Consider the following 26,241-nt stretch of genomic DNA (forward strand, 5'->3'; position numbering starts at 1 on the left):
ACCCTAGGCATGCCGGGAATGGTAGTTCTCTGGCGCTTCTCCCGGTGGCGGGGCTGCTCGTGGCGTTTAAGAGGGGGGGCTTCCTGGCCGTGGTGATCCTGACTGTGCCAGAAGGGCGCATCTAGGGCCGATATCCTCGAGACCGCTCGTGTTGAGGGCGGCGGGAGCTAGCGCCGGCGTCCGTGAGTGGGGCGGAGGGGGCGGGTGGGCCGTAGCGGGCGGTGGGCTTCGCGGAGGGCCTTGCGCGGCCTGGCTCGGGGACCCTCGGGCTAGCTCGGCCCGCCACCGAACACGGCCGGGCCCAGACTGCAGGGCCGGAGGCCTGCGCATCTTCCTTGGCATCTTAGCAATACAGATCTTAAAAACAACAGCTGATACCTAGCAATCTAGTCTAACTTAATGAATTAGCGCATCTAATACCAAGTTCCCCGGCCCTTGGCCTTTCATTGTGCCAACAGTGCAGATGAAGAAACCAAGGCACCGTGTGGCCCGAGTATTCGCTGAGTTCGACCGGAGCCTTGGACTGGAAGCCGAATCCCTTTCCCATCTGCGCAGCTTGCTGTGTCTTGTCACTTTGGGCAGACTGTGAACCCCCCTTGGCTATCCACCTTAGCCACGTCGACAGCACAGCCCCACCTCTGCTGCATAGAGGTCTGGTTCCAGGAATTCTCAAACAGCCAAAACTCAAGCTCTTTATGTAGACTGGCCCAGCGTTTGCAGAGAACTTGGACACATCATCCTTTGTACTTTAAATCAGGCATATCCATCCTTCTGACAGTGCCACAGTTTTTGTACAAGACGCTATCAGGCCTGTAAGTGGATGTGGAGGGACCAGTGTAAGAATTATAAGTGCGTTAATTCACAGAAGGGCTAGAGGTTTGACAGGCTGGCTTGGTCAGCATTTTTATCGTTTGGTTTGCGTTGTTTACAGAGGATGGCTTTCTTGGGATCTTATGGCCATTATGGGTGGGCTTTAAATTTTAATTTATTTTTATATGCATATGTTTGTGTTTGTATGTGTGTATGTGCCCATGAGCACAGCGCCTGAGAAGGCCAGTGAGGATGTTGGATCCCCTGAAATTGGAGTTAAAAGGAGGAAGTGCTTTTAACCATGGATCCACCTTTCCAGACCCCCCACTATGGGTGGCTTTGACTTCCTGGCTCTAAGCCTTCCCTTGGCACCAGAAATCCTCACTACACCCTTTTTTTCTTTCCAGGCACACTTTGTCAGCACTCAGCTCTCCTTTGGCAGGAAAACCAAGAAGGGAAATGGCTGTGGATTTGCTGGCTGCTCGGGGGACAGTAAGTGAAGCTTGTTTTTGCGTCAGTTGCTTTCAGACTCGGAGGGAGACGTGGATGTCTTTCCAGTCCTTGCTTCTGTCACTTTTCTCACTTGCAAAGTTAGCATTTAACAGAGGTATACAAAGTCCAGTTTGAAGCTGACCTTCAAGGAAGAGGGACAAAAGCCTCCCACCCTACTTATCAAAGGACCTAGTGACAAAGACATCTGCCAGGTCCAGGACAGATGACAGCCTATAACCACCATCTTATAAAACCTCCTAGATGCTTTTCTTTAAAAAAAAAAAAAAAAAAAAAAAAATGGGAATCCTTCAGATGGAATGTCGACCCCGTTTTGTTAGCCAAAGGGAGTGGTATGAGGGTTGCTTGTTGTGATTTAAGATACTTTCTGTGGCTTCTGTGGCCAGGGAGGTTTGGTCCTCTCTTCTGGGTTCTTTTTTGTTTGTTTGTTTTTTGTTTTTCGAGACCGGGTCTCTCTGTGTAGCTTCGCCTGCCCTTGACTCGCTTTGCAGACCAGGCTGGCCTCGAACTCACAGTGATGCGCCTGCCTCTGCCTCCCGAGTGCTGGGATTGAAGGTGTGCACCACCACGCCCGGCCGCTCTTCTGGGTTCTTAATTTCATGAGTAAGAGAATTTAGAGATGTACTCAGAAGGAAGCTTGAAGAAAATGTTATTAGAACTTGAGAAAAATAACAGGGCAGACAAGCAGTAAACCTTGGCAGCTGCCAGGAGGCGTGAGGTGGAAAAGGAGAAGAAAGCCCTGCGTTTTTGAGTTAGGGTCCAAGAAAAAGGCAGGCTCAGCAGTGGAGGCCAGCAAGCTGTGTGGGAGGCAAACAGTTGTGTGGAGGGGGAGGGAAATGCAGAGAATGGATGGGAAGCTCCAGAGTGCCAAGGAAAACATGCTTGGGATTTTGGCGAAAAAGAAAAGGAAAGAAGGAAGGAAGGAAGAAAGAGAAAAGAATAAAGAGTAACTCTGAGAATTGAGCAAGCTCCATAGTGCTACGTGATGGAAGCCTACAAAGGCTTCTGGGAAGGCTGACTACATTATTTCATTAAGAGATAATTAGTCCTCCTCGTCCTTAGGTGGCTTCAGGTGAATCAGATTTTGGCTGTGGAGAAAGTGGAACGAGGCAAACTCCTGGCCAGGTGATTTGGCAGGCCTAGCTTGATTAACTCTTGAAATTTTTTTGAAAAATTATTTTTACTTATATGTATGAATGCTTTGCCTGCATGTGTGTCTGTGTACCATGTGTGCCAGGTGCCCACAGAGGCCAGAAGAGGGTGTCAGATCTCCCAGACTGGAGTTACCGATGGTTGTGAGACACTGTGTAGGTGCTGGGAATTGAAACTGGGTCCTGTGGAAGAGCAGCCAATGCTCTTAACCACTGATCCAGCCCCAGCCCCTGGGTTAACTTTTAAAGGGAGGACACAGTAGTACGCAAAGTTGAGGTTACCCTAGACATTCAGGTCTCCATCCAGGACTCAGAGGAAGGACCTCGTCTCTTAGTGAGTCTTAGTAAGGCAAGAGTACGTCTCTTTCTCATCGTGTCCTTTAAGTCCTGAGGAGTGACAGAGCTGAAGTTTGCCTTTGTGGTGTTACCAGAGAAATGGGAGGTGGGGTCCAAAGCTAGCGGAGGAGGGTGGTTCAGCATCAGTGGCCTCAAATGCTGTTACTCCCTGTAACCCTGCCATGGCTCAGCCTGCTTCTCCCATAAGGTCAGTAGTGACAGCCACCAGTAGAGTACAGTGCACAGCAGTCCCAGCTTTGGCCTGGGCTACCCTCTGTCCAGAGGCGCAGCAGTGTGGGGTGGGGGTGTGGGGTGAGAAGGTGTGGGGGGGCAGGGTTGCTGTCTCTTGTATGTGAGCTTTCTCACCCCGATGTCGCCAGTCAGCATTCGTTTGAGGCAAGGGAAGTTATGGATGAGTCTGTAATTGTAGTGTAGCTCTTTCCTTCCGACGCCATCATGAGACACAGGGTAAAGCTGTGGTGGCAGCAGTGAGCTAAGGAGGACAGTGCAACAGAAAACCAGGTCTGTGCTAACGAGGATGCTGTGGAGAAGAGAGTTACAAGGCCCTCCCCCTGAGGTCCTAGTTGGGCATGGGCAGCTGGGGATGTTAACATCTGTAAGAGGTGAAGATTGACTGGTTGGGGACTTTTCCAGATTTGCTCATGCTGGGCTGGGACATTTGGTGATTAAAGTGTCCACAGTTTCCTGGAGTTACCATAAGACACTAAATGCACAGGTTTACAAGCTGGACATGCACAGAACTGGTTCCTGCCTGTCGGCGCCCTCTCTATCTAGAATGAACAGATGTTTCTGTAGGACTCCTCTGGAAAAGTCATGCAGCAGCACCTCAGAGCCAGTTTCGATGGACTTGTCCATGCCATCATGCTGAGGAGCATGACCAACGGCAACCAGCCAGGCAGGCGTGGCGCTGGAGCAGTAGCTGGGAGCTTACCGCAGATCCACAAGATGGAGACAGAGAGAGCCTGGCCTACTGTGGGGCTCCACACCTCCTAATCCTTCCTAACCAGTCCACCAGCTGGGAACTAAGCACAGCTCCCCGACATTGCACTGGCTCCTGCACTTGCCAGCTGCCCCTGGTGGTCTGAGTGAGAATGGCTTCCTAGGCTCATAGATTTGGCTGCTTGGCCCCCAGTTGGTGAAACTCCTTGGGAAGGATTAGGAGGCGAGGGCTTTGCTGGAGGAGGTGTGTCCCTGGAGGCGGGCTTTGAAGTTCAGTTAACTTCCTGTCTGCCCGTGCTTGTGGACGTAAGCTCTCAGCTACTGTGCCAGTGCCGTGGCTGCTGCCATGTTTCCCGCTGTGACAGTCTTGGCCTCACCCTCTGAACTGACAAACTCCTCTATAAGTCGCCTTGGTCACAGTGTCTTATCACAGCATAGGAAAGGAACTACGACGCCACTTCATAGGGCTAAGGGAAGGAGCTCTTCTTGGTGAGGAAATACTAGTATCACATTACACACAGACTATATGAGGTGAGAGGTAGGACTACCATTTTAAAAAAGGACAGTCTGGTGATTCTGCCAATCAACAATGCATGGCACCTTCAACCAAACAGTCCAGTCTAGCCCAGTGGTTCTCACCCTTCCTCATGCTGGGACCCTTTAATACAGCTCCTCATGCTGTGGTGACCCCAGCCATAAAGTTATTTCATCGCTCCATCATAACTGTAATTTTGCTGTTGTTATGAATTGTAATGTAAACATCTGATATGCAGGATGTCTGATGTGTGACCCCCAAAGCGGTTTTGACCCACAGGTTGAGAACTACTGTTCTAGCTTACAAATATAAGTGTGCCCCTATCCAGAGAGTGCTAGGAGAATGATCATTATGTACTGTTTGTGAAAAAAAAAAAAGAGCATCCTTACCTGCAGTGTCTGGCGAGATGGCTCAGTGCTTGCCACATAGGCCTGAGGACCTGAGTTTAGATCCTCAGCAGCACCGTAAGACACTGGACATCTAGGATGCTGGAGAGGCAGAGACGACAGGACCCTTTGTCTCACTGACCAGCTGACCTTGCTGAGTCACTGAGCTCCAGATGCAGTGAGCGGGTCTCCTCAAAAGATAGGGTAGATCTGTCTCTGGCCTCCACACATGTGTGCAAATAGAAATGCATGCATATGCATATAGATGTGAAAAATAGGTACATAAATATTCATCCACAAGAAATGTGGTTGCATAACTTACAGAATCTGAGGGCTGAAATGTATTATACAGTTGTGAGGCAGAGTTTTGTGAGAAGGAAGTTTGCATAAGAGTCACCTGACACTGGCAGTAGTGTGTGAAAGGAGTCTGACCTATGCATACAGTCCATGTGTCTAAGGCTTTCTAGTAACTGTATTAAGTACACAGTAACAAGAACTTTAATGTTTTATTTAATATATTATATCCAAATATCATTTTATATGTGATCAATATAAAATTATCAAGATACTGAGTATTGTGTGTGTACATGTACATATTTTTATGTTTACATGTATGTGTATCGTGCATATGCATTTGTGTATTTGTTTACATGTATGTATGTACAAATTAACCTGTTAAACATTTATGTACACAGCACATCTGACTTAGAGTAGCCATGATCTATGTAATGGCAACTCATAGCTGCTATCATATTGAGCTGAAAAATCCTAGACAAATTACAAAAAACAAAAATTTTAAAGCAAACCAAAAAATATTACACAGAGAGAAATGATGCCCATTGGCTTTTCATCAGAAACAACAGTGTTCAGAAAAAGCCAAATGACATTTCATATGTGGAAAGAAACTGTCACCAGTCTGTAGCAGTGAAGACAGTCTTCAAGGATGAAGGCAGACACAGACATTCGCAGACAGAGGGAAACGCAGCTTGTTTGTTGCCAGCAGAACAAGAAAGGCTCAGGAAAGTTCTGGTGGCTCAAAGGAAGTTGTGCTGGCTGGGAGTTCAGCTTGGAGCGTTAGAAAGGCATCTGGGTAAGTACAGTTCATTTTTCGAGGGCTCCCCAAACCAATTACTTTACACAGAACCAGGGATGCTGCAGTAAGATCTGTGTGTACCGTTCAGGAGGAGCACAGTGGAATCTTAGCCTCCCCGCTCAGTCCTGCTGGACTGACTTAAAGCCAAAGGTGTATGCTTGGTACAGTCTCATAAAATAGGAAAGTCCAGCAGCCATAGCACAAAGAAGAGATGGTGATGTTCTATATACTGCAAGTTTCTGGTATTCTGTGAAAGTGTTTATTGTAGAGGAGAGATAAGAACGTACGCTGTATTTTCAGAGGAACCGCTGACAGTACGAAGACGTGTGTATTTTCTTGTTGCTAGGACAAGATATCTGACAGAAGCAACTTAAAGGAGGATGAATTTCTTTATTGGTTCATGGTTTTAGGGACTACAGGCCAACATGGCAGGAAAAGGAACAGTAGAGTAGATTGGTCTAGGACAGCTTGTTCACACATGGATGGGTCAAGGAGCAGAAAGTCCTGACTGGAATCAGAACTGGCGCTACCCCCAGGGCCCACTCCAGTGACACTTGCGCTGCCTAGACCACAGCTCCAAATTCTATAATCTCCCAAAGCAGTGCCCCAGGCTGGGGACCAAATGAGTGTTCAGACACATGAGCTTGTGAGGGACGTCTCCCATCCATGTCATAGCAAGGCATGATAGCAAAGTCGACTGAACCAAGGCCTCATGTATACCAGGCACTGCTCCGCCACTGAGCTCTCTTTAGCCCTAACTTGTGACCTGAAATAGTTCAGAGGCTGAGTGTGTAGTTAGTGGTAAAGCGTGTGCTTAACATCAGTGAAGCCCAGGGTTTCATCTCTAGCACTGGAAACAAATGCAAACCAAAGGAGCAAACAGAGAAAACTGAGAGTGTTAAGAAATTAATGAAAGATTGCTTCTCTGCCCCTGTCTACAAACATAAAAGAATAACTAGGTAAAGTTTCCTGCATGTTTCATGTGCACCTTGCATGTGTTCGTAGGTGTATAAAACTTTTCAAATGATTGTTTTACCGCTTGCCTTTCATACAAATCAGTAGTATTTTAAGCTAAAGTTCTGGTGCCAGGGTTACGAATTCACCCCATTCTGTTTAAGGGCTGTATGCATTTCATGTGTCGTGCATATTTGTTGTCTTACAGACCTGTAGGTTACCCTTGGATTTTTCACTTCTATCTTAATTTTCCCCCTGTTGGACAACTTGCCACCGATTCAGTGTTTAGTACAGCACAGACTGATTGTCTCACAGTTCTGGAAGTCAGAGGCTTACACTGGTTGACGTCAAGCGGCTTCCAGGGCTGGCTCTCATCCTGGGAGGGACATGTGTTTGCTTGTCCTTTTCGCTGCCTGGCAGTTACATCTGAGTCTTTCATATAAGCACCATTGTCATCACTGCTCTCCCTTTTGTCATGCATGTCACATCCGCAGGTCCTGTAACCAGCTTGCTAGGAACCATTCACTAGAAGTAACATTGCAGTCAACACCCAGAGGGAATGTCCCCACCTCGTGGTGGGTGAGATTATTTCTAGTGGTGGCAAAAGTGACTTAACCTTCCCATGTTGATGGATTCTCAGTAAAATACTCACCCATAGCATTGCCCCAAGGCTTACTCTCTCCTCCTGGCTTGTGTTGTCTCATATTTGGATTAAGTTTCTTTTGGAAGAAATTACTTTTTTTTAAAATATGCATTGATGTTTTGCCTGCATGTTTGTCTGGGTGAGGGTGTCAGATCTTAGAGTTACAGACAGTTGTGAGCTCCCATGTGGGTGCTGCTAGGAATTGAACCTGGGTCCTCCATGTTCTTTTTTTTTTTTTTTTTTTTTTTTTTTTTTGGTTTTTTGAGACAGGGTTTCTCTGTGTAGCCTTGGCTGTCCTGGACTCGCTTTGTAGACCAGGCTGGCCTCGAACTCACAGTGATCCACCTGCCTCTGCCTCCCGAGTGCTGGGATTAAAGGCGTGTGCCACCACGCCCGGCTTGTCCTCCATGTTCTTAATCCCTGAGCCATCTCTCCAGGCCCTGCTTTTTGGGTTTTGCTGTTTGTTTGTTTTTTGAAACATGGTTTTTCTGTGTAGCCTTGGCTGTTCTGGGACTTGCTCTATAGGTCTCAAGCTCACAGAGCTCCATCTGCTTCTGCCTCCCTGAGTGCTGGGATTACAGGCGTGGACCACCACCAGCTGCCTTCTTACTGATTCTCTTGTACCTATATAGTTTCATAAATGCTGTTTCTTTTGATTTTCATATTGAGTAGAAACCCATCTGATGGTAGCTTAGAGGTCTTTTTACCTAAACTCAAACCCCAGTGTTACCACTTTTTCCCCCAGTATTCTCTTGGGAAGCCTACTTAACCTATTTATTTATTGGTTGAGAGAGAGAGAGAGAGAGAGAGAGAGAGAGAGAGAGAGAGAGAGAGAAAGAGAGAGAGAGAGAGAGTGTGTGTGTGTGTGTGTGTGTGTGTGTGTGTGTGTGTCTGTGTCTGTGTCTGTGTGTGCGCAAGTGTGGAGATCAGAGGGCGGCTCATAGAAGTTGGTTCCCTTGTACCATGCAGGTGCTCAGGATCAAACTCGGGTTGGAAGGCTTGGCAGCACGTGCCTTTACCTGCTGGGTCAACATGCAGACCTTGGTTATTTAACCTTTCTAGACCTGTTTTTCCATTTGTAAAGTGGTTTTATAGACTGCTCTTTAGAGGGTTGTCATAAGATTTAAAGGAGATAGTACATGCAAAGTTCCTACCACCATCCCCAACATACTTACTAAACACTTATTTTAAATTATTATTTTATGTCCAGCGATTTCTTCCTGTTTGGTTGGTATTTTCCTCAGCTTTCCTGCACTGCTCTCCGTGTGTTTTGATTTATAGTTTTTCTTTCTTTTATTTAGATTTTGAGTGAGAGAAGGCTATGCTTGCTTACAAACACTTTAAAATTCTAGGTTTGGATTTTAGTGCTCTACTGTCAGGGACTCTGCCCCTCCGATCCCCCGTCCCCACAGCTGGTGTCATATATCTTTGATTCCAGTGAGTTCTCCATAAATATTTGTTTCATTAAGTAGCTAATAACTGTTTCCATAAAATTTTGTAACTAGATAATTCAAAATACTCTGTATTTTGAGAATTTCAGAACTCCTTGGTGTGCACCTACTGTCATCTTCATCCAGGTGATGAAGATGATGGTCTGGGCTGAGCAGGAATGGGTTTGCTGTTTCAGGAGCCCGTGACGTTCAGGGATGTGGCTGTGTCCTTCAGCCAGGACGAGTGGTTGCACCTGGACGCTGCCCAGAGAAGCCTGTACCGCGAGGTGATGCTGGAGAACTACAGCAACCTGGCCTCGCTGGGTGAGGAGACTCCCTGGGGTGAGGGCTCCGCGTGGACGCACGGGACCCTGCCCTGCCTGGCCTCTCAGGCACACTGTGTGGAAGCGCAGCTTGGAGCTGCTTGTTTGGGTTCAGAGTCCACTGTTTTCTACCCCATTATGCTGCAGGGGAGAGTCAGCTCTCTGTGGAGTTGACAGTATGTTTTTCCTGACACTTTTTGTGTTCCTTTCTTTCTTCCTTCTTTCTTTGCCCTTCTTTGCACCTGCTCCCAGTTACTTCCGCCACAGGCCAGTGGCTGAGTCCCAGTTTAGAATCTGAAATTTACGTAAGACATTTAGATGTTGAAAACTGGGCAGGAGTGCCCTGTCCGAGTTGTTCATTTCCAGGGCCATGCATTAATTTTGAATTGGACCTTGCTTCTTGCCCAGTGCCCTCTATCTCCAGTGCTCTTGGGAGGTGATTAAACTTGTGTCCCTCCTTGTAAGACTGAACGTCTCTGTTTTTGAGGTCAGGCGAGTGGGGCACGAAGTGGCTCTAGGATTGCACTTCAGGCTATGTAGCCCAACTCCGTCCCCTTTCTCGTGAGCAGGGTTTCAGGCTGCAGTACCTCCGGTGATTGGCAAGCTGCAGAAAGGACAGGATCCCTGCATGAAAAGAGAAGACCCTGAAGACACGTGCCTAGGTGAGTGAGCCAGGGGGAAAGGGAGACACAGGAGCCTACCTGAGTATGTCATGAAAGGCCAGGGCACGGTGACATCTTTGCAAGTAATGAGCCCTGTTGAGATGTTTACGGCCTATTGTGTTTAAATGGAGAGCTCATTGACACGCAGCCATCTAAATACAACGATGTAGTGCTGAGCCAGTCTCAGTTATGAATTGAGTAAAGGCAGCTGAATTTCAGCTAGACTTTCTTTTTAATGTATTTATTATTATGTATACAGTGCTCTGCCTGCATATACACCCGGACGCAAGAAGAGGGCATCAGATTACATTATAGATGGCCGTGAGCCACCATGTTTTTGCTGGGAATTGAACTCAGGACCTCTGGAGGAGCAGACAGTGCTCTTAACTGCTGAGCCATGTCTCCAGCCCTAGCTAGAGTTTGTTTGTTTGTTTGTTTGTTTGTTTTATAGCACACATTTATTTATTTTAACTTTCAAGAAAAATTACCTAAGACTGAAAAAGCAAGCAGTCCCAGAGAAATAAAGAGAGGGCATCAGAGTCCAGTAAACATCAGAAAATAATAACAAGTGAGGAACATCTGTTCTTTAGAACGGACAGGAGCAGAGCCAGGCACTCACGCAGTGCTAGACTGAAGCCTTATGTAAGCCAATGCTTCTCAGTAGAACATTAATCTTTTACAGGAGAGAAAAGTTTGTGGACAGTCCTGGGGGAGTCCTAAATTCTGCCGCCATGTACAGAAACTCACAGTGTCTTCTCTCTCTGGCTCCATCCTCTAGTTTATTAACATGACCTTAAACTAAATCTTCTCACTGGAGTCAGAGCTAAACTTGGGATTGGGTCTACTCAGACCTTCAGGATAAATTGACTTCACAAAACTTAGAGATTTTCATTATTTTCATAAGAGTCCTAGTAAGAGAATACAGTCTTCTGGTTCCAGCTTATAGAAGAAATGAATATAGCATTTCTCTTTTGGCCTAACAGAAAAGTGCGAAGTGATGAGAGACAGCAAGGAGGCATGCTAGTCTTTCAGTCTGAGGTATAGTATGCATTGGTGCACATGGCTGACTTGTTCTGTAATTTTCATTGTGATCAGTGTCTTGAACTTAGGTCAGACAACATTTTGGGGCTGTTGTAATTTTTTGTCATCTTTTCCCCTCTTCACAGGCTATGATGAAATTACAGTTGAATGTAAAGCCATAATTTTAAGAAAAACAATCAAAATATTTTTAAATTATTGACTGTGGTTCAGAGGAAGCATTGGGGTAAAATAAAATGAAAGTGACTGCGAGGAGAAGAGAGGCAAGGGGCCCCCTGCTCACTGCCTGTGTGTGCAGAGGAGGAGTGAGAGCCTGAGGGTCCTGTGTGTGTGCAGAGGAGGAGTGAGAGCCTGAGGGTCCTGTGTGTGTGCAGGGGAGGAGTGAGAGCCTGAGGGTCCTGTGTGTGCAGGGGAGGAGTGAGAGCCTGAGGGTCCTGTGTGTGTGCAAGGGAGGAGTGAGAGCCTGAGGGTCCTGTGTGTGTGCAGAGGAGGAGTGAGAGCCTGAGGGTCCTGTGTGTGCAGGGGAGGAGTGAGAGCCTGAGGGTCCTGTGTGTGTGCAGAGGAGGAGTGAGAGCCTGAGGGTCCTGTGTGTGCAGGGGAGGAGTGAGAGCCTGAGGGCCCTGTGTGTGTGCAGAGGAGGAGTGAGAGCCTGAGGGCCCTGTGTGTGCAGAGGAGGAGTGAGAGCCTGAGGGTCCTGTGTGTGTGCAGAGGAGGAGTGAGAGCCTGAGGGTCCTGTGTGTGCAGAGGAGGAGTGAGAGCCTGAGGGCCCTGTGTGTGCAGGGGAGGAGTGAGAGCCTGAGGGCCCTGTGTGTGCAGAGGAGGAGTGAGAGCCTGAGGGCCCTGTGTGTGTGCAGAGGAGGAGTGAGAGCCTGAGGGTCCTGTGTGTGCAGGGGAGGAGTGAGAGCCTGAGGGTCCTGTGTGTGTGCAGAGGAGGAGTGAGAGCCTGAGGGCCCTGTGTGTGCAGAGGAGGAGTGAGAGCCTGAGGGTCCTGTGTGTGCAGAGGAGGAGTGAGAGCCTGAGGGCCCTGTGTGTGCAGGGGAGGAGTGAGAGCCTGAGGGCCCTGTGTGTGCAGAGGAGGAGTGAGAGCCTGAGGGTCCTGTGTGTGTGCAGAGGAGGAGTGAGAGCCTGAGGGCCCTGTGTGTGTGCAGAGGAGGAGTGAGAGCCTGAGGGCCCTGTGTGTGCAGGGGAGGAGTGAGAGCCTGAGGGCCCTGTGTGTGCAGAGGAGGAGTGAGAGCCTGAGGGTCCTGTGTGTGTGCAGAGGAGGAGTGAGAGCCTGAGGGTCCTGTGTGTGTGCAGGGGAGGAGTGAGAGCCTGAGGGTCCTGTGTGTGCAGAGGAGGAGTGAGAGCCTGAGGGTCCTGTGTGTGTGCAGAGGAGGAGTGAGAGCCTGAGGGTCCTGTGTGTGTGCAGAGGAGGAGTGAGAGCCTGAGGGTCCTGTGTGTGTGCAGGGGAGGAGTGAGAGCCTGAGGGTCCTGTGTGTGTGCAGAGGAGGAGTGAGAGCCTGAGGGTCCTGTGTGTGCAGGGGAGGAGTGAGAGCCTGAGGGTCCTGTGTGTGTGCAGAGGAGGAGTGAGAGCCTGAGGGTCCTGTGTGTGTGCAGGGGGGGAGTGAGAGCCTGAGGGTCCTGTGTGTGTGCAGGGGAGGAGTGAGAGCCTGAGGGCCCTGTGTGTGTGCAGAGGAGGAGTGAGAGCCTGAGGGTCCTGTGTGTGTGCAGGGGAGGAGGAGTGAGAGCCTGGCGACCCCATGGTGCTGAGCTTCCTCCTCTCACTTCCCATTGTGCCATGGCCGTCAGTCTGTCCTCCACTGTCTGAATTTATTTCCTCTAGAAGTGCAGTCTCTTCATCCTCAGCAATATTTTGTCTGGTTTATTCTCCTGCTCTACTCCTTAGCCTGTTTACCTCTTACAGCGCTGCCTTCTGTCCAGAGCCCGGCATGCTGGGATCAGGCTGCACCAAGCCTCTTTTGCAAGTGTTGCTGCCAGTCTCTCTGGCCTTCTGGTGAATCGGGTCTCTCTTCCAGCAGAGGAAGAATTAATTTTTCCAATTCTTTTCAGATTTCCAGATTTGGCCAGAGATTGAAGCGTTGCCTCTCAAACAAGACATTTTTGTTGAAGAAACATCTCTTGGGATAATGGACAGTGGCTCCATTGAGTGTGCTCACTGGAAAACCAACTTTGGAGAGGTTGTGAAACCTGAGAGCCTAGTAACACAGGAGCCAGAAAAGAAAGTTCATGAGCAGCGGGCAGCTTCACCCAAGGAGACCACCAGTGAAGATGGAGACCCCACAGGCCCCGACCTGGGAAAGCCCTTGGTTATAGATAAAGGGCTTGTCTCACAGGAGAATGAGCCCATGGAAAGGGTGCCTGGTTTGTATCACACCCCAGAGAAAGAGTCACCTCGGGACTTTGATTTAATGAGAAGCTTCCAGATTTACCCGGGACAGAAACCCTATGTCTGTGGGGAGTGTGGGAAGCGTTTTACCCAAAGTCTTCATCTTCTTGAGCACCAGCGGATTCACACTGGGGAGAAGCCTTACAAGTGCAGTGAGTGTGGGAAAAGCTTCAGCCATAGGTCTTCCGTCCTGGCTCACCAGAGAACCCACACTGGAGAGAAGCCGTACAAATGTAGTGAGTGCGAGAAGGCGTTCGGCAGCAGTTCCACACTCATCAAACACCTGAGGGTGCACACTGGCGAGAAGCCTTACCGCTGCCGAGAATGTGGGAAGGCCTTCAGCCAGTGTTCAACCCTCACTGTGCACCAGAGGATTCACACTGGGGAGAAGCTGTATAAGTGTGCTGAGTGTGACAAGGCCTTTAACTGCAGAGCAAAGCTCCACAGACATCAGCGAATCCACACCGGTGAGAAACCCTACAAATGTGCAGAGTGTGGGAAAGGCTACAGCCAGTTTCCATCCCTAGCTGAGCATCAGAGACTCCACACTGGGGAACAGCTCTGCCAATGCCTGCAGTGTGGCAGAACCTTTACACGTGTCTCCACCCTTATTGAACACCAGAGAATTCATACAGGACAGAAACCCTATCAATGCAGCGAATGTGGGAAGACCTTCAACCAGTATTCGTCCTTCAACGAACATCGGAAGATTCACACCGGGGAGAAGCTTTACACGTGTCAAGAATGTGGGAAAGCCTTTGGCTGTAAATCAAACCTTTATCGGCATCAGAGGATCCACACTGGAGAGAAGCCCTATCAGTGCAACCAGTGTGGCAAGGCCTTCAGCCAGTACTCATTCCTAACCGAACACGAGCGGATCCACACCGGGGAGAAGCTCTACAAGTGTATGGAGTGTGGCAAGGCCTACAGCTATAGGTCAAACCTTTGTAGACACAAGAAGGTCCACCTGAAGGAGAGGCTCTACAAGTGGAGAGAGTACGGGGCACCTTTCATCTACGGCTCCTCCCTCGCCCCCTATCAGAGCTTTCTAAAGGAAGATGAGCCTGAGGACTTGAATTCATCCCTCTAATCCAGTACAGCAACCAGGGGAGAAGGGACTACAGTGGGAATCAAAATAGCCTTTGTCTTCACAGGAAACAGTTCTCCCTAGGTCATGGGCAGCTGGACAGTGAAGGCACCAAGACTGCTGACATCAACCACTTAGGAACTAGTACAAAAAAGTTTTTAAAACTGCCATTTTTTTTTTAATTTGTAGAAAAAGTATGAAAGGCCTCGTTTAAAAAACAAAACACATGAGTAACTGTTGCGTATAAGCATTGTTTCATGAGATAGTTATCTCTAAGAGCGTCTCTGTATGACTTTTCTTTTCAAGATAGTCTCTGATGTAGTTAATAATGTGACCAAGTGTGGGGCCTCAGTCCCTATAATGGTGAGCTGTTACAGGGAGGATGCCTTTCATAAAGAGCTACTACAGAGGAAAAAAATACTTTAACTTACTGTATATCAACACTAAAGCTCTTTATGAATTGCCCCATACAACTTTTCTGCGTGTATGTATGCATATGTATTATATATACACACATATGACTTACGTATATGGTCATGTCACTTAACAGTGGGGATACAGTTAGAAAATCCTTCATTAGACACTTCCATGTTTATAAGAACATCATTGCACTTGCGCAAACCTAGATGGTCTGGGTCAGCCAATCAGTGTGATCTCTTCAGGTGATCAACATACCATACTTTTAAAAACAAAAATTGAGGTTATAATTTAATTACACCATTTCCCCTTCCCTTTCTGTCTCCAAATCCCCCTGTAGACTCCTCGCCACTATCCTCCAAATTCATGGCCTATTTTCTCACTAATTGTTATGCATGCATATATACATACTTTTGTATAGTAATTTTTGATTGGTTTGCTTGTTTATTTTAGAGTCTCAGTATGTAGCCTAGGATGGCCTTGAATTCATTATGTAGCCCAGGCTAGCTTTAAGCTTGCAGTCTTCCTGAAGTAGCCTCCCATGTACTGGGATTACAGACTAATCATGCTTGGTGTAAATTTTATTAGTAGAATGTGTACACTCTAAGGATAAAAGTGTAGTATAGCCATTGAATAAGTTAGTAATGTAGCTCATCACCATGTGTCACGTACTGTACATAATTGTGTGTGCTATGATGTCATATGGCTGCCAGCACAGCAGGTTTGTTGGCACAAGTGAGCAGTGCATTGTGCCTAAGGTGTTATAATAATTACAAAGCCATGACAGCTCTGATGCCGTTAGGCAAGTGGGAGTTTTCCAGACCAGTCAGAGTCAAATGAGACCACTGTGACATTTGTTGTCTATCTTTGACCAAAACATCATCATAGGCAAATGGCTGCATGCACGTACGCATCTGTGCATGTGTGTATGTGTATGCCAATGTGTATGCATACATACACAAAGAGTTTAGGAAAAATTTTTTCTCCATAGCCCTTAATGATTAAAAAGACTCAGTTTACTAATTTAGAATTTACTTTTTCAAGTTAAAATTTCCCCTTAGTGGAAACTTTGTTCTGCTCTCCCGTATTTGTAGTGGGGTCTGGTTCTGTGTAGCTGAATAGAGTCTTACAGGATGGTAGAAGTTGCCGTGAGCAGACAGAGGTGGGCAGACTGTCATCCCAACAGAGCGGTAGTGTTCTAGAAGGCTCATGTTGACAGAGGCTCTTGCTATGAACCTGCTAGCACTTTAGGACCAGAGGGATTTTAATGTATAACCTTTCGAGAAACAAGGTCTCCATCTCTGATCCTCTGTGATAGTTACAGGGTCATTTCTATCTTCAAGGCTCAAGAACACTGTTTTGTAACCTTCAGATATTATCACTAGTAATCAGTTATCTACAGTTTCCCCTAGCTTTGCAGTGGAGTTGAAAAAATGCCCCCCCCCTTCTGTCTCTGATTATACCTGCTTCAATAACAGCAAATTCTCAAGGCCAGCAGAGCCCCCAGTGGAGATACAGCTTTGGTACTGTCTTCATATAAGGCTGCCTTTTCTTTTCTTTCTTTTTTTTTTTTTTTTGGCTTTTGGTTTTTTTCAAGGCAGGGTTTCTCTGTGTAGCCCTGGCTGTCGTGGAACTCACTCTATAGACTAAGCTGGTGTCGAGCTCACAGAGATCCCCCTGCCTCCTGAGTGCTGGAATTAAAGGCGTGTACTACCACCACCCAGCTAAGGCTGCCTTCCTTAATATTACACAACTTTTAGTACTTTTTTTTTCCTTTGAGGTGCTGACGACTGAATCTAGGGCCTTGTAAATGCTCAGGAGGTGCTCTGCCACTGAGCTATATCTCCAGCCTTAAGATTTAGTATAAAGTTATAGATGAGTATTTTATATTAAGCAACCTATTCACCACCTTAATATTTTATATCTCCCCTAATCCTAGTTCTGTTTACTCTCTGACTTACCCCATTGGATTGCCGTCTTAGAAATTTACTCTAAGAGCATTCATTAAACCCTTCTGTCAGAAAAGAATTAGACTTAAGCAGGTATTCAGTGTACTGTGTTTCTTAACTGACTTCCTTTGGCTCACCAGAGTGGTTTTATGTGTTTAAGTGTATTTACAAGAAAAATAGGGCTCAAATGAACCTCAGAATTTCTCACTGTACCTAGTGGCCTGAGGTGCCCACTCGGTGCCCATTTTTTGGCTTGCAAATGCCATTTGCCTCCAGAAGGATTCAGGACTCCTTTGAAAAAACGACCAATGGCGTGTTTGGAGCAGGGCGTGACAAAGTGCACTGGGAGTATATTCTTACGATAAAGCATCATTTTAGGATTATTGATATAATATAGGTGGGGACAGGCACTGACTAACATGAAGGTGTGTCCTTTGTCCAAACTTAAGACACTTTAAACATCAAAAATACTTATGCCAGGATTGGATATAATATTTTCAAAAAGTTATGGAGAAAAATCTTTTTGTAAAATTATTTGAAGAAAGCCATCTTTAAAATATGTACGAAGCAATAAAAACTATTTAGCAGCTGTCCTTTTCATTACATCTGGCAAAAAGCTGACTGACGGTGAAGCCTACTGCACGAGAATAAAAGGAACATTGCATAATCTGAAGAGTGCAGCTCTGAACTGCAAAAGCAGCAGCGGCTTCCTGTTGAGATCTGGCAGGCAGAGTACGGCTCGTGAGCAGCAGCCGTTGTGGTTCTGCCGAGGCCGTGGAAGCACATTTTATTCCTCATGATACACTGCCAGAAAGAGTTGGAGAAAGTCTATGGAAATCTCTTATCTAGACTTCCTACTTGCCAAGAATTGAGAGTAACAAGTTAGATTAAACACTAATAGACAAATCTAGAGTTTGAGACATCGGAAATGATCATTAAGCTTATCCTTTTCAAACAGCCAATATGTGAGAACAAAATGTGGGCTTTAAAAAAAAAAGACACCAGAGATAGCCCCATGCAAAGTGTGATCCTTTATTGAGAAGTATAGTCAGGAAAAAGAACCTGCAAAAGACACTTGGGGGGTATTTAGGGAAATATAAAGCTGAGAATAGGTACTAGATACTGTTGTTTGCTTTCTTAGAATAGGTAAGATATTGAGTTTGTGTTTTCCTATAATATGCATGCAAAAGTTTTACGTTGACAAGTCATAATGTCCGCAGGATATTTTAGATTGAAACTGTAGAATCGATTAGTGATGATTGAATCGTTGTGGTGTATAGAGAGATTCTCATTGGTCATCCTTCAAACTTGTCTGTATGTATGCTCAAATTTAATAAAAAAAAATTGAGGCAAAAATGATTGTATAAAGTGATGAGTGTGCGGTTTCTGTTCAGAATCTCCCCTTTTTTGTTCTCAGGGAAACTGGTTTGAGAGACCATCCTCCGTGCGTGTGTTTGTAATCAGCAGAATGATGGAATTGGCTCTCCTAATGGAGTAAGCGAGCCCTATCTCCTCCCCCACCGAATGCAGTAGAAAAATAATGACAGCAGATTAAAGAAGAAAACATTTGAAACAAACCATCTGGCACTCTGGGCATTTCTGTGGAGCGTGGTGGTGGCTGGACAGATGGGTCACATCTCCGAGCATTGATCGTCTCTCTGGCCAGAGGAACCAGGAGCCGACAGTGGTCAGCAAGGGCTCCATCGCTTTATTTTTACTGTTTCTCTTTACTTGGAGGAAGATGTATTCCTGTGGCATGAGGCAGAGGGGGAAAAAAACCCTAAAGCCTTGAGTTTATAATCAGAAGATCAGGGGCACTAGAGCCTCTTAGGATAGGGTGTGTCAGAGGAGGAGGAGGAGGAAGGGGGAGGGGGAGGTGGCAGCAGCAGCAGCAGCAGCTCAAGAAGTAGTCTGTAGATTTTTAGGTCACTATGATCCACGCACACATAGAAACACATAGAACTCACCCTAACTATGTGCTCCGTTTGTATTAGGGTTTTCTAGAGGTACAGAGCCAGCAGAATTGAGTCTATTTAAAAAGGGCATACTTTCGGCTGGTTTACATGATAGAATTGGAGTAGCAAGACTGAGAAACCAGTCTAACACCAAAGGCCTGGAGGAGTCCTGAAGGGCCACTGGCTTTGGTCCTCTGTGAAGAATCCCAGGTGTTTCTAAGCTAGTCTTCCTTATGCAGCAGCAAACACGATGGGAGATGAGGACTTACACCTGAGGTTGTCCTCTGGCCTCCATGTAAAGGCGTACACATGCACGCACGCACGCACGCACGCACGCATGCACGCTCTCCCACCCCTCCTCTCCTCAGGAAGAAAAACCAAACAACCAAACCCACCTGGATTTCTCTTGAGAGAAATTTAGAAGTACATTGCTTAACTTCAAAGTATCTGAAGACATTCTCAGCTGATTTCTAATTTAGTTCAGTTTTTGGTCTAAGAATTTGTATTCTTTCTATCTGTTATTTGCTGACGTTTTGAGGACGTTTACCAGGATGTCCTGGTAAAGATTTCATTGTCCGTTTAAGAAGATATATTCATTTATTCTCTGTTGCTGTCTCTCCCTCCCTCTGCCTTCCTCTTGTTTGGGGTCTCACGTCTCTTTTGTCTTTGGACTCTGATAGTCTTTCCGTAAAGCCATTTCTAGTTGTTGAGTCCTGGCCTCTGACTACAGAAGCTTTTCTTCCCCTCCTCTCCCATCCAAGCACGAACCACCCATGGCCCTGCTTGGCTTCCAAAATCAGAAAAGGCTGGACACGTTCGGGATAGCATGGGCACAGACAAGAGACTGGAAAGGGCAGGGACTGTCTGATGGTCACATCCTGGTTTTAAAGTTCCCAGGAGCACCTTGCTCTTGGAGACGAGCTGGGGCATATTTCAAAATGCTGACCTTTCTCCTTCCTGCCAGCAGTACAGGAGATTATTTTTTTTTCTGTTTCCTCTGCTTTAGTTTCTCTTCCCATAACAACTTAATGGAGAAAGGGTTTATTTTGGCTCACAGTTCGAGGGTACTGTCCCTGTCAGCTGGGAAGTCAGGGTGGCAGGGGCTTGAGGCAGCTGGTCAGGAAACGGACAGCCATGGATGCCAGTGCTCCGCTCACAGTCTCCTTTTCACACAGCTCAGGAGCCGCGCTGGGAATGTGCTGCTGCTTGTAGGCTAGGTCTTCTCACTTTGATTAACCCAGTCAACGCAATCCTGCAAAGACAAGCTTAGAGGCTAACTAATCTCTCACAGGTGTGTCTGAAGAGATGGGCAGTGGGAATACGGGGAGCACATGGCCTAAAGGAGGACAAGAAAAGAATGTCAATAAGGATATTGATGACGGAATGTTGGATTGATCTGGGTGTGGGAACACAAGCCTGTAACCCTAGGGGCAGGATTCTTGGGAGGAAAAGGCAGCTAGATTTCTGTCCAGTTTGAGACCAGCCTATTCTACATAGTGAGCTCTGGGTTAGTCACGAAGCAAGGGCTAGAGAGACAGCTCGATGGCTTAAGATTGTGCTTGCTTGATGCTCTTCCAGAGGACCAGAGTTTGGTTCCCAGCATCCAGGCCAGGGGGCTCAGAACCACCTGTATCTCTAGATTCAGAGTATCTGATGCCTTCTTCTGATCTCTCTGAGAAGACACACACACATGTGGCATTCACATACATAAACAAATCCTCTTTTATTTTTTAAAAAGATTTTATTTATTTATTAATTAAATATATAGTGTTTTGCTTGCATGTGACACCTACATGCTAGAAGAGGGCACCAGATCTCATTATAGATGGTTGTGAACCACCATGTGGTTGCTGAGAATTGAACTCAGGACCTTTGGGAAGAGCAGGCAGTGCTCTTAACCTCTGACCCATCTCTCCAGCCCCCAACCCTCTTTTTAAAAAAGTGTTAAAAATTATGTAGTTAGGGCTGGAGAGATGGCTCAGTGGTTAAGAGCACTGGCTGCTCTTCCAGGGGTCCTGAGTTCAATTCCCAGCAACCACATGGTGGCTCACAACCATCTGTAATGGAATCTGATTCCCTTTTCTGGTATATACAAAATAAATAAATAAATCTTTTTAAAAAATTATGTAGTTAAAGTCAGGTGTGGTGGTGCACATCTGTAATCCCCACACTCAGGGAGGCAGAGGCAGGCAGATCTTTGTGAGTTCAAGGCCAGCCTGGTCTACAAAGCAAGTCAAGGACAGCCAAGGCCACACAGAGAAAAGCTGTTTCAAAAAAACAAGCAAAAACCTATGTAGCCAACACAAAATGTCTCAATGTGGTAAATCTAAAAGCAAGGGAATCGCTTTATCATTGTGTAACCTCCTACCTGAGAAAGGTCACACAGTCCTCTAAATTCAAGGGGAAGCCTCAAGTCATTTTTAGGAGCAAAATTGGTCACCTCATCTTTGGATGATGTCACCAAGAAGACAGTATCAACTAGACATTTCTATGTGTCCCAAATTAACTCTCAAAATAGTGAGATGGCCTGAGGTTTTATAAAAGAGAGGCAGAAATGGATGACAGTGTAGCAGAAGGCAGGCAGTGGCGGACACGCCTTTTATACCAGCACTTGGGAGGCAGACACAGGCAGATCTTCATGAGTTCAAGGCCGGCCTGGTCTACAGAGACAATTCCAGGATGGCCAAAGATACACAGAGAAACCCTGTCTCAAAAAACCAAATGCTAACAAAAGCAAACAAAAACCCAACGAAACCAACCAAACACAAGACAAAACTGTAGCAGAAATAAAAACTAAAATCTACAATCTAGAATTTTAAAGATTTATCAAATTAATAATGTAAGAAGATACTATGAAGCTAGAAATTATTAGAATAACAAATCCAAACTTTTGAAATATGGGGCAATCCTAGTGTGTGGCATCCAACAGTTGACATATTCTTTTCACAGACCCCCTAGAGTTTTTTCAACAGTAGATGGAGGAGTCTGCCTTTTAATCCCCCACCCTGCCCCACCCCCCACACAGACCAGCACACAAGTGGGTGAGAGAGAATGATGTTTTCTAGGTGCAGTACTGCTTACAGGTTGCCTGGCTAAATTTAGAAAATACACATGTGAGGCTCTCACTTACATTTCAATTCCAGTGGGGCTGGAGAGATGATGGCTCAGTGGTTAAAAGCACTGACTGCTCTTCCAAAGGACCCAGGTTCAATGCCCAGCACCCACATGGCGGCTCACAACTGTCTGTAACTCCAAAATCTGACACCCTCACACAGACATACATGCAGGAAAGACACCAATGAGCATAAGTAAACATAAAAAATATGTTTAAAAATTTCAATCCCAGGGGAAGAGATGGCTCCGATGTTAAGAGCACTGTCTGCTCCTCCAGAGGTCCTGAGTTCAATTCCCAGCAACCACATGGTGGCTCACAACCATCTATAATGTGATCTGGTGCCCTCTTCTGTCATGCAGACATACATGCAGGCAAAACACTGTATACATAATAGATAAATCTTTAAAAAGAAAAATTTCAATCCCAGAAAATTTTCAAATATTCTTTTTTTTTTTTAAAGTATGTTTTTTATTTTACACTACAAAATGTTTCTTGTTTCTCTGGAATTAAAATTCAGCTCAGTGGCTAGTATTTTCTCCTGGAAACCCTAATCACAGGAGAGAGGGTCACGACAGTTGGATTGGGGGCTTTTGGCTAAGTCATATTCCTTGATAAGGGTGCTACTTCTCCACCATGGAGCTGCTAACTTGACCAGCCACAGCCAGTTCTCCTAGATGTCACCCTGCCCCAGAAGCCTTATTCCCAAGATTAGCTTTGCCAATGTAACACCTCTCCTGCCCAAGTGCATGCTGGGGGGTGAGTATAGTCAGGGTAACAAAGCAACACTGTCATGATTTGCAAAACCACAGACACTTTAATAAGTTATGAAAGGAAGGAGTCAAACTTTGCTGTACAGAACAAAAACACATTGATGTCTGGTGTCAGATAAAATTTTGTGATTTAATTTGAGCACCGTGTTTGGCTCCATTCGGTGACGACCTGTCACACAGGAGTCAGAATGTTACCTGGGACAAACACTGGTATTGAGCACCATTTATATACTTTATATACAGACCCCCCACCCCCAAAGAAAACTTTTAAAATACAAATGTGAGGCTTATATAGGAGATTCCACGGGGTTTCCTAAGGAGTTTCTTCAAGTGTGGTCTCATTTTCCCTAAGAATGAGAAATGACTCCCAGGTACCTTAGGAGATTTTTCTAGGTGACTGATGGAGGACGGTCTGGGTGACAACATGGTGTTGGACACTTCTAGAGGACACCTACCTGCCTGTGGGGTTACTGGAATGCCTCAGAAGCAAGATCTGCTCAGAAAACTTAGGGTTGTTTCTTTCTAAGTCCATTCTCCAAATGGTCCCGTGCTTGGGTCCTTGTGGCTTCTCCGTGGACACTGTGCTCCTTGGGCAGAGGTGTATGAGCATCACTAGCTCCAGAGAGGCCTAGAGGTCCATGGCCCAAGGTATCAAGGATGTCATGTGGGACCTCATCTCCCTCAGGGCATCTGTCTCGCTGAGGCCATCCCATGTGGGGCTTCTATGGAGCCGCGATTTGCTGGGATCTGACAATGGAGTGTCACTATTCCACAGCCCTTAGGAAGGGTAAACTCAATCATATCCTGGCTAGTACTAGTCTAGAACGTTCCTCTATATTCTCACTGCAGACTCAAACAGGAAGCCCTCAGTTCTTCCAGCCATGAGTAAACCCAGCTGACCTGGAGTCAACAAGAGGGCAAGTCACAGGATTCACTCCCAGCTTGCCCTCACAGGCGGGAGAGTAAAACTGTTCTCAACCACATACTAGGAGAGACAGTCAAATGATATTTTCCAGTTTGGTTCTTTGGGAGCTGGGTAGGAGTGTGTACGGGAAGCAGGGGCAGGGGACTGGATGGCGGGACTCTGGCCACTTTCTGGGAGGAAAGTTAAGCACCATCTTAAACATTGATCTAGCTGGTCTCTAAGTTCTGACTTCTTTCCAGAGACTCTGCCCCCCAACACACACACACACACACACACACACACACACACACACACACACACACACACACACACCTAGCACCTCAAAACTCAATGGAGGAGCAGCCACAAGGTATCAACCCAGGCTCAGCATTCTTAACTCCATGCTTGGCGGGGCTGGGGGATGTCATTAAGGAAGAATGACCTAAGGTCCACATTGGTGCACATGCGAAGCCTCAGAATTATAGTCAAACTGGGCCCAGCTAGAGCACCAACATGCCCTGGGGTCTTACCGTGTGTGTGTGTGTGTGTGTGTGTGTGTGTGTGTGTGTGTGTGTGTGTGTAAGATTGGAGTGGCACATTCACAAAATGCCAGCGAATGAGAGGCAAAGCTCACCACCCCACTGTCCTTTCATCCCCCACCCCCACTCACATCTGGCTCACCCACCACCATTTTACCCCCAACCAAAGCTATCTGAGCTTCTAAAGAAAGAAGATTAAGTGGGACTCCCACCTCCCACCCTATACTTCCTACTGCAGACCATGGCTGTCAGGTTTTAGGACTTCTAAAGGTTGGAGGTGGGCAGGGCCCAGGTCAAACTAGAGGCGAAAGCCACCCTCTAAGCCTGAGGCCCCACAGCCTGGCACCGCACTACCCTGGTGGCAGTACTGGGACACCAGAAAAGGGAGATCCTGGGTCTTGGACCCTATCCTGGGTCATTCCATCAGAGTACACGACTCCGTCTTCCCTCCTTTCTGGGGCCTTGGCCCAAGGCCAGGGCTAGCAGAGAGGAGAGAGATCGTCATTGCTGTCTTTGACCCAACGGCTCCGGTTTGGAGCTGTCCTCCTGTCCCCCATTACAGAGGCCACGTGACGTTCCTAGGAAGAACTCCGTCAGTGCACAGCCCACGCTCAGCTGAGATCAAAACGCTGTACACCGCGAGCACCAGGGGTTCAAACTGCACCGGCCACTTAGTTCATAATTAAAATGGAGACCAGAGGTCACAGACTGGTGGGTCTAGACTCAAAACTCTCAGGTCATTCCCCTACCCTCACAATTTAAAAACAAACAAACAAACAGTACAGGAAATGCAGGTATCTGGAAGCACAACATACGACAAGGCCAGGGTGGCAGGAAAGGGACAAGTCACACCGGCAGCTACGGCCGGAGCCCACCCACAGCTCTAGATGGAATTTGCTCTCTGGTCGGCCAGAGTCCTGTACTGGGTACCACACTTATCCCATTATCTGCCTAGCCTTTTGAGGTCATTTTGGCTCATGACCTCCATTTCACTGGTCTCACCCTGGCAATTGATCTGTTAAATAAAACACCGTGTCAGTTAACTGTCCCCAGTGGTTTCATCCCTTGGTCTGGGAATTGGTCATCATCAAGGAAATGAAGGCTCTCAACTAGTGCTTTGAAAGTTGGAGCCAGGTCTCTCTCTCTCTCTCTCTCTCTCTCTCTCTCTCTCTCTCTCTCTCTCTCTCTCTGTGTCATCCCTGTTGAGCTCCCATCGTTGATAGGAACTAGGGAACCTATTCTTGTCTACCCTAGCCTGGAAAATACATAGTAGGCTGATTGGCACACCTCCCCCCGCCCCCAAAATATTCTTTTGTACTTTCCCTGCTTTCCAAACCTTTTTCGAAGCAGGAATTTTGGCTTCACTTCCCACAACACAGGACTTTCTAGCCCATGGATTGTATCTATAAGCAAGGGGGGAAAAGCTGTTGATGCGAATCTTTCCATTTTATTAGAACTTTCTGAGCTTCTCTTTTTTCTGCACCGCGTTAATGAGCTCCTGGATTCTCTGGTTCCTCGTCTTTACATACGGGCTTGGCCGGCGAGGGATCAGGTTGGCAGACTGCACCTCTTCATCCACACCGTGGATCTTGTACGGGACATCCACAGCGTTGGTTTCCGGCTGCTCCTCGGTGGCATTGGTGCTGGAGGCATTGAGGGGGACCTCCAGGGGAGGCCCTGGTGAAGACTGCCCCTGGGTAGCTACAGTGGACCCTGGGAGCGTGGGCATGAACACATCGATGTCATTGTGTTTCCCTGGTGGAGGCTCTGCACCCCCATCCTCTGTGTGGCTGAGGTTTCGGGGCGTGTTGCAGGACTTGCAGCAGAGCTTGTTGTAGCTCGGGATGGAGCAATAGCGAGACAAGACTTCCATCCTACAGAACATTGACTTGTCGCCTTGGCACTGGCCCTCTGAAAGAGAAGAGCAGGAGAAGTAACCAACGGACAAGGTGATGGGGGGATGTGTACCCACCGCCGAGTGCAGATTGCCGGAGGAGGCGTGTGACAGAGTCCAGAGGCAGCACAGAGGCAGTGAGCTTGCACGGAGAGTCAGTGTAATTGCAGCGTGTGAGTCTCTGAGCAGGGCGGCATCCACAGACATCCCCCCCACACACACCTGGAGTGCTCCCCTCCTGCAAGCGATCCCCGGCGGAACCTGTTTTTCCAGCATATCTCAAAGGGTGAGACAGATACGAGACCTTTTTGTTCTTAAGAGAGACTCTAAGTTCAACCTTAAGGATGGGACTTAGCAGGGTTTTTCACAGGACATCCTAGTGTAGTTTTGTGGC

General features: G+C 47.0%; 2 protein-coding genes across 4 annotated transcripts in view; one reads left to right on the forward strand and one right to left on the reverse strand.

The window, feature by feature from the left end:
- On the forward strand, positions 1-17,671 carry ZNF354C (zinc finger protein 354C). Of its 3 annotated transcripts, none has more exons than XM_084762437.1 (5): positions 1-182; positions 1,218-1,302; positions 9,006-9,150; positions 9,701-9,793; positions 12,881-17,671. In XM_084762437.1, the coding sequence occupies exons 2-5, from the start codon at positions 1,270-1,272 to the stop codon at positions 14,305-14,307; spliced, it is 1,698 nt and encodes a 565-aa protein (XP_084618563.1). In that variant the 5' UTR covers positions 1-182; positions 1,218-1,269; the 3' UTR covers positions 14,308-17,671. The 3 variants fall into 3 exon arrangements, with proteins under 3 accessions (XP_084618563.1, XP_084618565.1, XP_084618564.1); XM_084762439.1 differs by having other exon boundaries at positions 4-182; positions 9,006-9,132; XM_084762438.1 differs by lacking the exon at positions 1-182 and adding an exon at positions 230-812.
- Positions 17,672-22,531: 4,860 nt separating this feature from the next.
- ADAMTS2 (ADAM metallopeptidase with thrombospondin type 1 motif 2) overlaps positions 22,532-26,241 on the reverse strand; it is a 210,015-nt gene continuing 206,305 nt past the window's right edge. The window contains exon 22 of the mRNA XM_084763280.1: positions 22,532-25,864. Within this exon, the coding sequence (XP_084619406.1) occupies positions 25,404-25,864 (461 nt within the window). The 3' untranslated portion in view covers positions 22,532-25,403. The remainder of the gene's footprint in view (positions 25,865-26,241) is intronic.

Source organism: Acomys minous (genome assembly GCF_964271855.1).
Source record: "Acomys minous genome assembly, chromosome: 16".
NCBI classification, from domain to species: Eukaryota; Metazoa; Chordata; class Mammalia; order Rodentia; family Muridae; genus Acomys; species Acomys minous.

Bases quoted from the DNA above. Each gene is read 5' to 3' on its own strand.
- ZNF354C (XM_084762437.1), top strand. From the start codon at position 1,270: ATGGCTGTGGATTTGCTGGCTGCTCGGGGGACA. The intron at 1,303-9,005 runs GTAAGTGAAGCT...TTGCTGTTTCAG, and splicing joins TGCTGGCTGCTCGGGGGACA to GAGCCCGTGACGTTCAGGGA. The intron at 9,151-9,700 runs GTGAGGGCTCCG...TCTCGTGAGCAG, and splicing joins GGGTGAGGAGACTCCCTGGG to GGTTTCAGGCTGCAGTACCT.